The sequence below is a fragment of the Scyliorhinus torazame genome, chromosome 9, assembly GCF_047496885.1.
Source record: "Scyliorhinus torazame isolate Kashiwa2021f chromosome 9, sScyTor2.1, whole genome shotgun sequence".
In the NCBI taxonomy this organism is placed as follows: domain Eukaryota; kingdom Metazoa; phylum Chordata; class Chondrichthyes; order Carcharhiniformes; family Scyliorhinidae; genus Scyliorhinus; species Scyliorhinus torazame.
This window is the reverse complement of record NC_092715.1, coordinates 64,156,967-64,173,465: the sequence shown is the minus strand read 5'-3', so window position 1 is coordinate 64,173,465 and position 16,499 is coordinate 64,156,967. Positions and strand designations below refer to the sequence as shown.

Sequence of the window (16,499 nt, the reverse complement as noted above, 5' to 3'; positions counted from 1 at the left end):
AAGATCAACCTCTAAATCATTTATGTAAATCAGAAAAAGCAGAAGTCCCAACACTGAGCCATGGGGAACACCACTTTCACTTGTCTCCAGTCTGAGAACTACCCATCTATACCTGCCCTCTGCTTCCTTACATTAACACTAATTCCTTACTCTAGGGGCTTTTCACAGTAACTTCATTGAAGCCTACTTGTGCCAATAAGCGATTTTCATTTTTTTTTTCATTTTTTCATTTCATTTCTTTCATTTTTTCATTTCATTTCCTATCTTTTAGCAAACTTCTAATCCATGCTGTCAAGGACGCATCAATCCCAAACATTTTAATTTACTAACCAACCTGCCATGTCGCACCGTATCAAATGCTTTCTGAAAGTCCAAATATACAACATCCACGACATTACATTCAATCACTGCCTATGTCACCTCGTCAAAGAACTCAATTAAATTTGTTAGACATGACCTGTCCTTGACAAAGCCATGTTGCATTTCTAACTTATTTTTCTCTTAAGTGTATATTTATCTCATCCCATATCATGGCCTCCATCAGTTTTCCCTTTTGATGTCAAGCTGACAGGTCTATGGCTTTCTACGTTATCCTTTGCCCCTTATTAAAACAAAGGCGTGACATTTGCAGTCCCCCAGGACTAATCCTGTGTTCAGAGAGATACGGAAACTCTGTCAATGGTTTTGCACTATGCTCCCTTGCTTCTATCAGCAATCTAGGATGCATCCCATCGGGCCTGGCGACTTCTCTACCTGCAGTGCTGGCTGCCTTTTTAGCATCTTTTCCTTATCTATCATTATACTGTTCAGTTGCTCAACACCCACATTTTCAACTGTGCCATTGTCACCATCTTCTAATTTGGTAAAGACAAGCAAAGTACTCATTTAATACCACTGCCATACACTCCGCTTCAGTGAGCAGTTTACCCTGCTTGTCCCTTATGGGCACTACTCTATCCTCACTAATCTTTTGCCACTGATGTGTTTGAAGAACATTTTGCTATTTGTTTTAGCGCAGCCTGCCATCCTTTCCTCTTGCTTCCTCTTAGCCTTCCTTATTCCAGCCTTAACCTCTCTCCTGCATTTGAGATACTCTTCCTGATTTCTATTGCTACCATTATTCTGGCATGCATCTTTGTGCAGGTTAGGTGGATAAATTGCCCTTGGTGTCCAAAAAAGGGTGGGTGGGGTTACTGGGCTATGGGGATAGGGTGGAGGCAGGCATGGGCTTAATTAGGGTGCTCTTTCCAAGGGCCGGTGCAAACTCGATGGGCCGAATGGCCTCCTTCTGCACTGTAAATTCTATGTTCTAACTCCTGAAACTGGTCTTGAAACTGTCCCTCCCTATGTTGTTGGTTCTCACATGAATTACAATCTCTGGTTGTTCACCCATCCTTTCCAGAGGTTTGTCCAGCCAATCCATTATGTCCCGAACCCTTGCACCCAGGAGGCAACAGACCATAGGGACTCACGATCTTGGCTTCAAACTAGACTGTCTATCCCTAGAACTATTGAGTCACCCACTACTAACACCTTTTAATCTGCCTACCAGCCTCCCTCTCTTTTCCCAGAATAGCCTCAGGCACTATGGTACTGTGATTTTCCCTCAAGTCATCCACGCCTGATTCAGTTGTGTTTATCACCTCTTAGGCTTCTAAAATTTCACACCTGTTAGATCTGGTACAACTGTTCCAGAAACCTCTCTCCCTTTTCTGTGCTACGCAGTGAAGACTATCTGATCCAAATCAGCCACATGTTGTTCAAGGACTGCGACTCTCTGGCACTTCTTGCAGATATGGAATTTAACCCGATAAAATGCAAGGTGATGCATTTTGGTAGATCCAATTCAGGTGGGAGCTATAAAATAAATGGTGGAACCATCAGGAGCAGAGACACAGAGACCTGGGCGTGCAGGTCCACAGATCCTTAAAAGTGGCAGCACAGGTGGAAATGGTAGTAAAGAGCGCATAAGTCATGCTTGCCTTCCTAGGATGGGGTATCGAGTATAAAAGCTCAAAAATTATGTTACAGTTATATAGAACGTTGGTTATGCCACATTTGGAATACTGTGTCCAATTCTGGTCACCGCATTACAGAAGAACGTGGAGGCTTTGAGAGAGTACAGAAAAGGTTTACCAGGATGTTACCTGGTATGGATGATATGAGCTATGAGGAGAGATTGAATAAACTGGGATTGTTCTCCCTAGAGAGATGGGGCTGAGGGATGACCTGATAGAACTTCAAATAATTAGGGGTATAGATAGGATGAACAGTTGGAGGCTTTTTCCCAGGGCGGAATTGAAAATCACAAGGGGCAACAGGTTCAAGTAGGGGGAGGGTGGAGGGGGAGGGTGGGGGGGGTTAGGGGGAGGGGGAGGGTGGGGGGGGTTAGGGGGAGGGGGGAGGGGGAGGGTGGGGGGGGTTAGGAGGGGGAGGGTGGAGGGGGAGGGAGGGGGGGATGGGGAGGGGGGGCGGAGGCAGGTTCAGTGGAGATGTGCGGGGAAAGTTTTTTTTCCACAGAGGGTGGTGGTGGTCTGGAATGCATTTCCAAGTGAGGTGGTAGAGGCAGATACATTAGCGACCTTTAAGACTTATCTGGATAGGCAGGTGAACATAGGGGGCTACAGGCAATTGGTCTAGATGGGACTCGGATCGGCGCAGGTCTGGAGGGCCGAAGGTCATGTTCCTGTGCTGTATTTTGTTCTTTGTTCAAATCTTTACTGGTCAAGGTGATGCACACTGCTGAGGCTCTGCTGTTCCTAAGCCACAAACAATTATCTAACAGCCTCTCTTTTTGTTTGGTTTGAGGAAGAGGGAAGGATGAAAATACAACAGCAACATAATATGAGCTGAAGGGGTTGGATTACGAGGAGAAGTCGCGTAGACTGGGACTGTACTCATTGGAATTTAGAAGGATGAGGGGGGATCTTATAGAAACATCTAAAATTATGAAGGGAATAGATAGGATAGATGCGGGGCAGGTTGTTTCCACTGGCGGGTGAAAGCAGAACTAGGGGGCATAGCCTCAAAATAAGGGGAAGTAGATTTAGGACTGAGTTTAGGAGGAACTTCTTCACCCAAAGGGTTGTGAATCTATGGAATTCCTTGCCCAGTGAAGCAGTAGAGGCTCCTTCATTAAATGTTTTTAAGATAAAGATAGATCGCTTTTTGAAGAATAAAGGGATTAAGGTGTTCGGGCCGGAAAGTGGAGCTGAGTCCACAAAAGATCAGCCATGATCTCGTTGAATGACGGAGCAGGCCCGAGGGGCCAGATGGCCTACTCCTGCTCTATGTTCTTATGAAATGAAAGGGAGACCTACAGTAAGCCTGCACCGAGAACAGGGTTTTTCAAACTGCAGGTTGCGACTCGCGGGTGCATATTGGGAGGGTCACAGAGTAATCGGTCACCGCATTCCCGATCGTGGGAGTAGCGCTCAATGGCCGCAACTGGCCTTCAAGATTTCCAGCCACGACTGGCTTTCAATTTGAGAATGCTGCCACGACCAGCCTTTGACTAGGAACGATGGAGTTTTCCCGCCAGAAGTGGCTGCAAAGAACAGGTCACACGCCCAGCACGTACACTTGTGTCACACACCCTGTAGGCCCTAGCTTTGGGCGCACGGAGGAGAGATTCCTCCATTTTGTAGCTGCCAGCTAGCAAGGCATCAGTACTGAAAAGAACTGAAGGTGGATCAGTTTGTAATAAGGAAGAGAAGGCCAGAGACACAAACAGGCCAGGATCTCTCAATGGAGAGCCCACGGCAAGAGATAGCAGTGCTGGTGTGAGCTGTATCAGAGCTCCAGGGCCTCTAGCGAACTGCCCATTAAGAAGAAACTGAACTTGCGAACAAAGCAATATAAAGATGTTTTCCTGAGTTATGGCCTTGTTAATTGTGCCAATGCAAATCAGGATGCAAAGCCATGTGTGTTATATGCAGGGAAGTACTGGCAAGTGAGAGTTGGATGCTAACTATGTCTTACCTTGTAGACATCTTTTCAATTCTAAACGAACTGAAGCTCAAATTGCAAGGGAAGGATGATGATTGCTTTCGGCACTGTGAAGAAATTAGTGCTTTCCAAAAGTAATTGAAAGTTTGGCAAGTGCGAATACAAAGCCAAAACTACTACATGTTCCCCACACTGCTGCGACACATCAAAGAAAACAGTGTTAGTAAGAGAACTGTCAATAGACTGGCAAGCCTTATTCAGTCGCATCTAGCGGCACCGATCAACAGTCAATTATTAACTTACAGCTGACTCCAAATGAAGAAACTGAACTTCTCCGCTTCATCTGTGACAGCGCATTAAAAACACACCACAAGTCCATGAGGCTGTTAGCATTCTGCATTAGCATCTCCAAGGAGTATCCGGTGCTGAGTAAAACAAGCATTTTGTTGCTATTGCCCTTCACAACGACCTACATGTGCAAGGTTGGATTTTCCATCCTCACAAAGATGAAGACCGAACTCCATGTGATATGCACTTTACCCTCTCCTATGAACCTGATTGGAGTGAGATCGTGAGGATTAAGCAGGCTCATCTGCTACATTAAAGGTAAGTGGAAATGGTGTGTCGCGAAGATTGGCTGGCGTGGGCCGCAAAGGTCTGCTGGTTGGTAAAAGTGGGTCCCGGGAAAAAAGTTTGAAAAACACTGATCTAGAACATGCCTAAAAATAGAGAATGCTGGAACTGCACAGCAAGTTAGGCAGTGTCATCGAGGACAGATCTGTGCATTATTGTTTGTTTATGTATATGAATAGGAACATTTTCTGGGCTTGTTCAATGCACCCTGATATTTAACCATCCACTTTTCTTTCCATAAAACATAACAAATGCCTATTGTTCCTGGAATACGTCTAAAGTAGTCAAACAAACGGATAGGGTCATCTAATGAGTTAATTTGTCGTACTATACTTACCACTTGAAATCACAGCGCAAACATTAAGACTAAAAAGGGTCAGCTGTACCTGTTATGAAAGCCTCTGATTAACGCAGAAAAATGCAGTAAATCTCAAACATAATTAATCTTTATTTTTTCCGAAGTGACTTTTACTATGAAAATTTCTTCTGTGTTCTCTATCACACTGTCAATCATGTGGTGTTCTTTTCAGCTCATTTGGTGTGAGCATTGCTGGAAAGTCAGCATTTATTGCCCATCTAATAGCCCTTGAGGTGGTGACAAGTTGCTTTCTTGAACTGCTGCAGTCTATGGTGTAGGTACACCCACAGTGCTGTTAGTTAGGGAATTCCAAAATTTTGAACCAGCAACATTGAAGGAATGATATACTTCCAAGTCGAAATGGTGTGTGAATTGGAAGGAAATCTGCAGGTGGGGTTCCATTGTGCCAATGGCCCTTCTCCTTCTCGGTGTTCGCGTTTGAGGGTTTGGAAGGTGCTGTTGAAGGAGTATCTTGTAAATGGCACACACTGCTTCCATTTTACACTAGTGGTGGAGGGAGTGAATGTGTGATGCCAGTATTATTTAGTGTGCATCATCCTTTATCGATGAAATCTTATCACACTTCATCTCTTAATCCAAATAGCAGAAGTTGACTATATGCAAGAATTGGACTGCTGATACCGACCTGAGATTTTCTTTACATTGTACACAAACATGTTACATCGCATGCCTGCTATTTTCACTGCTGCATGTAAATGTGTTCAAAGATCAAAGGCTATTGAAAGTTTTAACGTTCCATTTATCATTGGCAAATAGATTAAAACACTTTCAAATCAGGCCCGTGAAGTTTGATATTTCTATTATTTCCTCTAAGGATACTGAAGCTGATATGCTGAAAGCTTCAAGCACTTGCAAGTCCTGTGACTCAGAAGAGAGTGAGATATTGGCAGACGAACCAACAAACAAACGAAAAAAAACACAAGTGGAGAATATTGATCAGGATTCAGCCCATGAACCTAGTCCGAATGTAGAATGTGTCCATGATGAAAAGGATGTTGAAATTAAATTGGAAGAGACTGGATTTGGAAGTGAACCAGAAGAAGGAGAAATTACAGATTCAGACAAAGATGATGATTGTACAGATGAACTATCTGAAGAAGAGTCCAGTGAAGTTGAAGACGATGAAAGTGAGAGAGAAGAAGGTGAGTGACAGTGATTGTGTTCATTGATACCATTTGAATTTATATAAAATCAGATGCAAAAAGTAAACCATTCTACAGATTTAGGTTCATGCTGTGGCCATCTGGGTCTCTTAGTCACACAGTAATAAGAAAATTAAATGTTAAATACAAGATCATCGACTTGGCAGATGCAGCTCTATGCTAGTCTGCTCCTTAATCTCTACTGTGGATCCCCTAAATTAGTATAAATTATTATTTAAATAACCTATCATTTGTCTGTCTTTATCTGAAACAATATTTAAACACCATTATGCTGCTTTAAAATCTGTTTCCGGTGTTCCAAAATTTATAATATTCTTAAACGCATTATTCACATTGCTGTTCTTTGCCTAACAACTAATGTTGTTCGTTCTTCTATCGGGGGGCAGATACAAAATTCTGAGAACGTGCACTAACAGATTCAAAAACAATTTCTTTCCTGTTGTTCTAAGACTCCTAAATGACACTCTTATGGACTGATCTGATCTCTTTACACATCTTCTCTACTGAGTAGCACTGTACTCCTGTATGCTTCACCCGATGCCTGTGTCTGTGTATTTACATTGTGTATTTACGTATGCCCAATTTTTTTCCTGTATGGAATGATCTGTCTGGACTGTACGCAGAACAGTACTTTTCACTGTACCTTAGTACACGTGGCAATAAACAAATCCAATCCAATCCTACAACCTTACATGATTACTAAATATGCATAATTGCAGATAAGTCTGTGTAGTAATTTGTTTTTAGCTTGGAAATGATTCAGCCATGTAGGTTGTTCAAGCAGTTTCAGAACAAGGTGTACATATCTTCAACCACATACACTTAGGGTGGCTGCATTCTGATGACCTGTTCATCTCGCTGCCCTTTTGAAAGGAGTGTTGGCTTCTAATAGTCGGATTCTGTCACAAGCACAAAACACTTCTTCTGTTTCATTGTGCCTCAATGATTAATGTTAAGGAAGTCTTGTATGTCACTGCACTCTGTGCTGTTCACAGTTGATATTGCCTCTTGCTCTAATGAATTGTAGTCTCAAATTTGACATGTCTTTTATGCTTTTTCCCTTTCTCTGAAACTTGCTTGGTGCGACCATGCAAAGTTGAGATTTTTTTGAAAGTACTGGTGGAGTCATTCTTAACTGCATACCTATTAACTATTCTGCAGTACTGCATCTCTTTGTCGACGTGACAGGTGTGGTATGCTTTTCCAAAAAGACAATATTTGAGTCAACTTTCTGAGGAGGTTTTTTGTCATTTACAATGTGACACGGTAGCACAGTGGTTAGCACTATTGCTTCACGGCGCCACGGTCCCAAGTTTGATTTCTGGCTTGTCTCCGTCTGTGTGGAGTCTGCACCTTCTCCTCGTGTCTGCGTGGGTTTCCTCCGGGTGCTCCGGTTTCCTCCCACAAGTCCCGAAAGACAGGCTGTTAGGTGGATTGGACATTCTGAATTCTCCCTCAGTGCACCCGTACAGGCGCCGGAGTGTGGTGACTAGGGGCTTTTCACAGTAACTTCACTGCAGTGTTAATGTAAGCCTACTTGTGACAATAATAAAGATTATTTATTTATTAATATTTATTTATCCTCTACCTTCTGTTGCTGGCCATGTGAAAAAAATAATATTGCTTTGGAAACATAAAATTCAAACTAGAAAATTGTGGTCTGATATTCCATAATAATGCAAGTATTGATTTTAGGTGTTCCACAATTAATGCTGTCGCACCCCAGAAATTGTTCTGGAGTCTCCAGAAATTAAAGGTTTATCTGCTGATGACTAAAACGGGAGAAAAATCATTGGGGCGCCACAAAAATGTTATGTTTTCATTCTCTTCAAGCATATTTGTTAGTTATAAAAATGCGAGATGGAGAAAAGGGCTATTTTTCACTGGGTGGAGCTGCAGGAGGTCAGAGGGAAGCAGAGCGAAATCAGGGAATTATGGACCAGTAAACCTGACATCGGTAGTGGGGAAAATTCTACAATCCATTATCAAAGATTTTATACTGAGCACTTCGAAAACAGGTGGCAGGAACAGACAGAGTTGGCATGAATTTATGAAGGGGAAATCATGTTTGACAAATCTACTTAAACTCTTCAACGATAAGACTAGTAGAGCTGATGAGGGGGATGCTCAAATTGGTGGTGGAGGCAAAGACCCTCAACTCTTTTTTTAAAAAAAAAGTATCTGGATCTGCACATAAATCCTGTGAGCAAAAGGCTATAGGCCGGGTACAGGAAGGTGGAATTAGAAAGGGAACCTGGGTGTCCTCTGGCTGGCATAGAAAAGATGGGCCAAATGGTGGCCTCCTGTGCTGTAACTTTTCTATAGTTCTATGGGATGTGGTTTATTTGGACTTTCAGAAGGCTTTTGACAAAGTCCCACATAAGAGATTAGCATGGAAAATTAAAGCGCATTGGCTTGGGGGCAGTGTATTGAGATGGATAGAAAACTGTTTGGCAGACAGGAAACAGAGCAGAAATGATTTTTCAAATTAGCAGGCAGTGATTAGTGGGGTACCACGGATCGTGCTCGAACTTCAAATATTCACACCATATATAAATGATTTAGATGAGGGAACAAAATATATCTCCAAATTTGCAGATGAAAATGAAATGAAAATCGCTTATTGTCACAAGTAGGCTTCAAATGAAGTTACTGTGCAAAGCCCCTAGTCTCCACATTCCGGCGCCTGCTCAGGGAGGCTGGCACGGGAATTGAATCCACGCTGCTGGCCTTGTTCTGCTTTACAAGCCAGCTGTTTGGCCCACTGTGCTAAACCAGCCCCTTGACATCGTTGGGTGGGAGGGTGAGCTGTGAGGAGGATGCAGAGATCCTTCAGTGTGATTTGGATAAGTTGAGTGACTGGGCAAATGAATGGCAGATGCAGTATAATTTGGAGAAATGCAAGGTTATCCACTTTGCCAGCAAAAATGGGAAGGCAGACTATTGTCTGAATGGCCATAAATTAGGAAGAGGGAATGTGCAACGAGATCTGGCTGTACTCGTACACCAGTCACTGAAGCATGCAAGTGCAGCAGGAGACAAAGAATGCGAATACATTGGAGGGAATCTATGTTTGGAACCAGAAGAAATATGAGAGATACTAAATGAATACTTTGCCTCAGTATTCACCAAAGAGAAGGTCTTGATGGATGAGGAGTATAGGGTGGAGTGTGTAGATATTCTGAGTCATGTTGATATTAATAAAAAGGAGGTGTTGGGCATCTTAAAAAGCATTAAAGTAGATAAATCCCAGGGCCTGTTGGGATCTACCCCAGAATACTGAGGAGTCAAAGGAGGAAATTGCTGGACCTTGACAGTAATTTTTGTATCCTCATTGGCTACAGGTGACATTCCAGAGGACTGGAGAGTAGCCAATGTTCTTCCATTGTTTAAGAAGGGCAGCAGGGATAATCCAGGAAATTATAGGCTGTTGAGCCTTACGTCAGTGGTAGGAAACTATTGGAAAAGATTCTTAAGAGATAGGATTTACTCACATTTGGAAACAAATGGACTTTTTAGTGATGGACAGCATGGTTTTGTGAAGGGGAGGTCGTTCCTCACTAATGTGATCGAGTTTTTCGAGGAAGTGATAGATGAGGGAAAGGCCGTAGATGTTGTATACATGGCATCTCATGGTAGACTGATACAAAAGGTGAAGTCACATGGGATCAGAGGAGAGCTGGCAAGTTGGATACAGAACTGGCTTGGGCACAGAAGACAGAGGGTAGCAGTAGAAGGGTGCTTTTCTGAAGCAAAGGCTGTGACTAGCGGCATTCCACATGGATCAGTTCTGGGGCCTTTGTTGTTCATGGGGTATATAAATGATTTGGAAGAAAATGTAGCTGGTCTGATTTGTAAGTTTGCAGACAACACAAAAATTGGTGGAGTTGTGGATAGTGAAGAGCATTGTCAGAGGATACAGCAGGATATAAACTGGTTGGAGTCTTGGGTGGAGAAATGGCAGATGAAGTTTAATCCGGACAAGTGTGAGGTAATGCATTTTAGAAGGTCCCATGCATGTAGGAATTACACAAATGGTACAACTCTTGCGAGTACTGACAGGCAGGGAGATCTGGGCATGCATGTCCACCGATCACAAAGTGGCAACGTATGTACATAAGGTGGTCAAGAAGGCATGCTGGCCTTAATCGGTCGGGGCGTTGAATATAAAAATTGGCAAGTCATGTTGCAGCTGTACAGGACCTTAGACCTCATTTGGAATATTGTGTACAATTTTGGTCGCCACACTGCCAGAAGGATGTGGATGCTCTGGAGAGGGTACAGAAGCGGTTTACTAGGATGTTGCCTGGTATGGAGGGCATTAGTTATGAGGCGAGGTTAGATAAACCCGGTCTGTTCTCACTGGAACAACGGAAATTGAGCAGTGACCTGACAGAGGTCTGCAAGATTGAGTGGCATGGACAGAGTGGATAGTCAGATGCTCTTTCCTAGCTCAGGACAGTTAAGTATTAGGGGACATAGTTTTAAAGTGCATAGGGAAAAGTTTAGAACAGATGTGCGAGGCGACATAGTTTTGAAAATGAAATGAAAATCGCTTATTGTCACAAGTAGGCTTCAAATGAAGTTACTGTGAAAAGCCCCTAGTCGCCACATTCCAGCGCCTGTTCGGAAGGCTGTAAGTGCATGGGGAAAAGTTTAGAACAGATGTGCGAGGCAAGTTTTTTTACACAGAGGGTGGTAAATGGATGTCACGCGCTGCCTGGGGAGGTGGTGAGAGCAGGTACGATAGTGGCATTTGAGGGTCATGTAGACAAATATATGAATAGGGTTGGAATGGAAGGATATGGACCCCGTAAGTGCAGACGTTTTTAGTTTAGGCAGGCACCATGGTCGGTGCAGGCTTGGAGGGCTGTAGGGCCTGTTCCTGTGCTATATTGTTCTTTGTTCTTTGGTATGCTGGCCTTCGTAGCGAGAGGATTCAAGTACAGGAGCAGAGATGTCTTGCTGCAATTATTCAGGGTCTTGGTGAGGAATATCATGTGAAGTTTTGGTCTCCTTATCTGAGGAAGGATATTCTTGCTATAGAGGGAGTGCAGCGAAGGCTTACCAGACTGATTCCTGGGGTGGTGGGACTGACGAATGAGGAGAGATTGAGTTGGTTAGAGATTTCATAGATTTCATAGAATTTACAGTGCAGAAGGAGGCCATTCGGCCCATCGAGTCTGCACTGGCTCTTGGCACCCTACCCAAGGTCCACACCTCCACCCTATCCCCACAACCCAGTAACTCCACCCAACACTAAGGGCAATTTTGGACACTAAGGGCAATTTATCATGGCCAATCCACCTAACCTGCACATCTTTGGACTGTGGGAGGAAACCGGAGCACCCGGAGGAAACCCATGCACACACAGGGAGGATGTGCAGACTCCGCACAGACAGTGACCCAGCAGGGAATTGAACCTGGGACCCTGGAGCTGTGAAGCAATTGTACTATCCACAATGCTATCGTGCTGCCCTTAAAACTTGCCTTGTACATCTCCTCTAAACCTTGCCCTTCAAACCTATGCCTCCTAATAATTGACCCCTCTACCCTGGGAAAAAGCCTCTGACTATCCACTCTGTCTGTGCCCCTCATACTTTTATAGACCCAGGCTGGGATTCGAACCCAGGTCCTCAGCACCGCAGTCCCAGTGCTATCCACTCCACCCACGCTCTGACATCACTGCAGTAGTAAACACCCATTTCTCAAAGGTACTCTCACTACAGACATTTATATACACACCCATTTATAAACACCTATTTCTTAAAGGTACTCTCACATGACACCTCCCCCCAAGAAACCCCCCCCCCCATCAACTTCAAGATGGTTTCATTTTTCACCTTTTCACTATCCTTTAAGAAATGCACACAGTAAATATACTTTTTTGTTTAAAAAAAAAACAACACACACAAACAGGTACAAAAATATAGTCCATTTTTTGTTTTTCCTCCAACTGGAATCCTTCTCGATTGACAGTCTCTTTGAACAAGAAGGTCTCTGCACGGTCCGTCCATTTCTCTACGCGTCGGCATGTCTCTTTAAAGTCAGATACTTTAGTTCAATCTGATCACAGCGTCCCTTGTAATTCTCCAACACAGGAGCATTGGTTATCACAGCTTTCAGGCAGTCAAATGCCTGTTGAAAGTCTGCTGTCCACTGAAATTTTCGACGTTTCTTCAAGTCCATCAGTGGACCAATCACGCTACAAAACATTTGCAGAAATGTTCGATCAAATCCACTTATGCCAAGAAATCACATTATCTCCCTTTGTGTCAAGGGTATCGGAAACTCTTCAAGGAAAGTGACTTGGGATTTTCCAAATTCACTTTTGGCTAGGTTTATCACCAAACCCGCCTCCTGAAGTCGATCAAATAACTCCATCAGATGTTTTAAATGTTCTTTCCATGTCTGGCTGAAAATTACCAGATCGTCGATGTTATACCGCACAATTGGGTAATCCTGAACCAACTTTGTCAGTTAACCGTTGAAATGTGGCTGGGGCGTTTTTCATGCCAAATGGCATAACTTTGAATTGGTATATACCATCTGGAGTCACAAAAGCTGAAATCTCCTTCGCCCTTTCGGATATAGGTACCTGCCAGTAACCTTTAAGTAAACCCAGTTTAAAAATAAAAGCTGATTGTCCCACTTTCTCAATGCAATCCTCCAAACGTGGGATAGGATAAGAGTCCGTTCTTGTAACTGCATTAATCTTTCTATAGCCCACACAACCATTGGGTACCATCTGGTTTTGGTCCCATCACTATGGGTGAGCTCCATTGGCGGCAACCCACTTCAATTATGCCATTTTTAAGCATACTCTCAATCTCTTTGTTAACCTGTGCCAATTTTAAAGGGTTAAGTCTGTATGGATGTTGTTTGATCGGAAGAGCCTTTCCCACATCTACATCATGTATAGCCATTTTAATACTTCCCAATTTATCTCCACAAACCTGCCCATGTGATATCAATAACTCTTTCAGGTCAGTTTGTTTTTCCTCTGGAAGGTAACTTAACAATTCATCCCAATTTTTAAGAACATCCTCATTTTCCAATTTAATTTGAGGTATGTCAAATTCACAGTCATCTGGATTTGGTTCGTCACTTTGAGTTAGAATCATTAAAACCTCTTTTTTTCTCTCCTTCCCTTTCAAAGTACCTTTTAAGCATATTCACATGACACACTCGGTGAGTTTTCCTGCTATCTGGCGTTCTTACCACATAATTCACCTCACTTAATTTACTTTCAAGCTGATAAGGTCCACAAAACCTTGCTTTTAAAGGTTCACCTACCACTGGTAACAACGCTAAAACTTTATCTCCAATGGCAAAACAACGAACTCTGGATTTCTTGTCCGCTACCCGTTTCATCACATTTTGTGCAACTTTTAAATGTTGTTTAGCCAATTCACCTGCTCTATTAAATCGTTCCCTAAAATTTGACACATAATCCAATAATGTAATTTCCGATTTCTCACTCACCAATTTTTCCTTAATCAATTTAAGTGATCCGCTTATCTCATGACCAAAAATTAGTTCAAAAGGACTAAATCTGGTTGACTCATTAGGTGCATCCCTAATTGCAAACAGTACGAATGGAATTCCTCTATCCCAATCCTCTGGATAATCGTGACAATAAGTCCTCAACATTGTCTTTGATGTCTGATGCCAACTTTCTAATGCTCCCTGCGATTCTGGATAGTACACAGTTGATTTAAATTGTTTTATTCCTAAGCTATTCATAACTTCTTTGAATAACCTCGAGGTAAAATTTGATCCTTGATCCGATTGTATTTCTGTGGGTAGTCCATATCTAATAAAGAATTTGAGTAACTCCTCCACAATCTTTTTAGCTGTAATATTACATACTGAAATGGCCTCTGGAAACCTAGTAGACACATCCATTATAGTCAAAAGATATTGATTCCCATTTTTTGTTTTAGGAAGCGGTCCTACGCAATCAATTAGGACCCTTGTAAAAGGCTCCTCAAATGCTGGAATGGAACTTCCGGTTGCGGCTATGCGGAGCTAATTCGCACATTCGGTGGCTCCCGCAAAAACGGACTTTTGGGCTCTTTTCAGGGCTCCCAATGGCACATTTTCGACGTTTCCCGGTGTGGGAAGGAGTCTACAACAGCTCCCCGTCAGTACATGGCTTCAGCTAGGAGCGGCGCGACAAAAAAGGTGGTGGTGGACCCGAAGAAGGTGCGAGGGAAGAAGGACAAAATGGCGGCGGGCGCAGACCAGGCAGCGTGGATGCAGTGGGGGGGGAAGAGCAGCAGGAGGGTATCCAGCGCTGCTTCAGAGAGATTAAAACAGACCTGCTAGAGCCGATGAAGGCGTCTATTGATAAGCTGCTGGAGACACAGACGGCCCAGGGAGTGGCGATCCGCAATGCTCGACAAAAGATCTCTGATAATGAGGACGAGATCTTAGGCCTGGCGGTAAAGGTGGAGGCGCTCCACAAGAAATGGCAGGAGCGGTTCGAGGAGATGGAGAATCGGTCGAGGTGGAAGAATCTGCGGATTCTGGGCCTCCCGGAGGGGCTGGAGGGGCCGGATGTGGGGGCCTATGTGGTCACCATGTTGAACTCGCTGATGGGAGCGGGGTCCTTCCAGGGGCCCCTGGAGCTGGAAGGGGCCCATAGAGTGCTGGCGAGGAGGCCCAAGGCTAACGAGCCTCCGCAGGCGGTGCTGGTGAGGTTCCATCGGTTCGTCGATCGGGAGTGTGCGCTCAGGTGGGCCCAGAAGGAGAGGAGCAGCAGGTGGGAGAACGCGGAGGTTCGGATATATCAGGACTGGAGTGTGGAGGTGGCGAAGAGGAGGGCCGGGTACAATCGAGCGAAGGCGGTGCTGCACAGGAAGGGGGTGAAGTTTGGCATGATGCAGCCGGCGCGATTGTGGGTTACCTACAAAGACCGGCACCATTATTTTGAGTCTCCGGAGGAGGCGTGGGCCTTTGTTCAGGCCGAGAAGTTGGACACAGATTGAGGGTCGGGACGGGCGATTGGGGACTGCGGTTGATATGCTATGTTTATTTTTGTTTCGCAGGGGGGGCCTTTGTATTGCTCCGGGTTTCTTTTTCTTTGTGTTTTTTCTCTTTTAGGTCGGTGAGGGTGGCTGGGGCAGGTTGGGCACTGTTTTGGTTGGGTTGGTCGGGGGGGCCCTTGGAGGTGAGATGGGGTCCCGCGGGGGAGGGGGGCCCGAGTCAGGGGTCCGGGGACCGGGCCTGTAAAAGGAGCTGCGTCAGAGGTGGCGGGGCCTGGTAAGTGGAAAGCGGGGCTTTTTCCCGCGCTGAAGACTGGAGGGGGCGGGGCCAGGGCAGGGAAGCGAGGGTTGTTTCCCGCGCTTAGAACTGAAGGGGGAGGGGAGAGCCTATTGATGGGGCCGGAGAGGAGGGTGTGCCACACAATGGGAGGAGTCGAAGGGGAGGCGGGAGTGGCCGGGGTCAGCAGGAGTCCGCTGACTTGCGGAAGTGCAATGGGTGGAGTAAATCAGCTAGGATGGGTCCTAGCCGGGGGGGGGGGGGGGGGGGGGAATTGAGTTGCTGCTGCTGTGGTCAAGGAGGAGCTGGAGCGAGTGGGGGGGGTCGAGACGGGGGTATGCCGCTGTGGGGAACGCGCCGGGTGTGGGGTGCGGGCGTGTGGCTGGCCGAGGAGGGGTCATGGCTAGTCAGCGGGGCAGGGGGGCGGGTAGCCCCCTGATCCGGCTGATGACCTGGAATGTAAGGGGACTGAATGGGCCGGTTAAGCGGGCCCGTGTGTTCGCGCACCTGAAGGGGCTCAAGACGGATGTGGTTATGCTTCAGGAGACACACCTGAAGGTGGCAGACCAGGTAAGATTGAGGAAAGGGTGGGTAGGTCAGGTGTTTCACATGGGGCTGGATGCCAAAAATCGAGGGGTGGCGATCTTGGTGGGAAAGAAGGTGTCATTTGAGGCGTCGAGCATTGTGGCAGATAATGGCGGCAGGTACATAATGGTAAGTGGTAAGTTGCAGGGAGAGAGGGTGGTACTGGTCAATGTGTGTGCCCCGAACTGGGACGATGCGGGTTTTATGCGGCGTATGCTGGGTCAGATCCCAGACTTCGAAGTGGGGGGCCTGATAATGGGGGGAGACTTTAACATGGTCGGCGGCGGCTAAAGTGCTGAGGGGGTTAATGGACCAGATGGGAGGGGTGGACCCTTGGAGATTTGCAAGGCCGGGGGCTGTGGAATTTTCATTCTTCTCACATGTTCATAAGGCTCATTCCCGAATCGACTTTTTCATCTTGAGTAGGGTGTTGATAGCGAGAGTAGAGGATACTGAGTATTCGGCAATAGCCATTTCGGACCACGCCCCGCATTGGGTGGACTTGGAGATGGGGGAGGAGAGGG

At 45.3% G+C, this 16,499-nt stretch overlaps 1 protein-coding gene across 4 annotated transcripts in view; it reads left to right on the top strand.

The window, feature by feature from the left end:
• LOC140429254 (angiogenic factor with G patch and FHA domains 1-like) overlaps positions 1 to 16,499 on the top strand; it is an 89,680-nt gene that overhangs the window by 38,639 nt on the left and 34,542 nt on the right. For 3 of the 4 annotated variants that reach the window (XM_072516027.1, XM_072516028.1, XM_072516026.1), the window contains one exon: positions 5,775 to 6,102. The exons of the other annotated variant lie outside the window; for it this stretch is intronic. In XM_072516027.1, the coding sequence (XP_072372128.1) occupies positions 5,775 to 6,102 (328 nt within the window). The remainder of the gene's footprint in view (positions 1 to 5,774; positions 6,103 to 16,499) is intronic. 4 annotated transcript variants of the gene reach the window in all.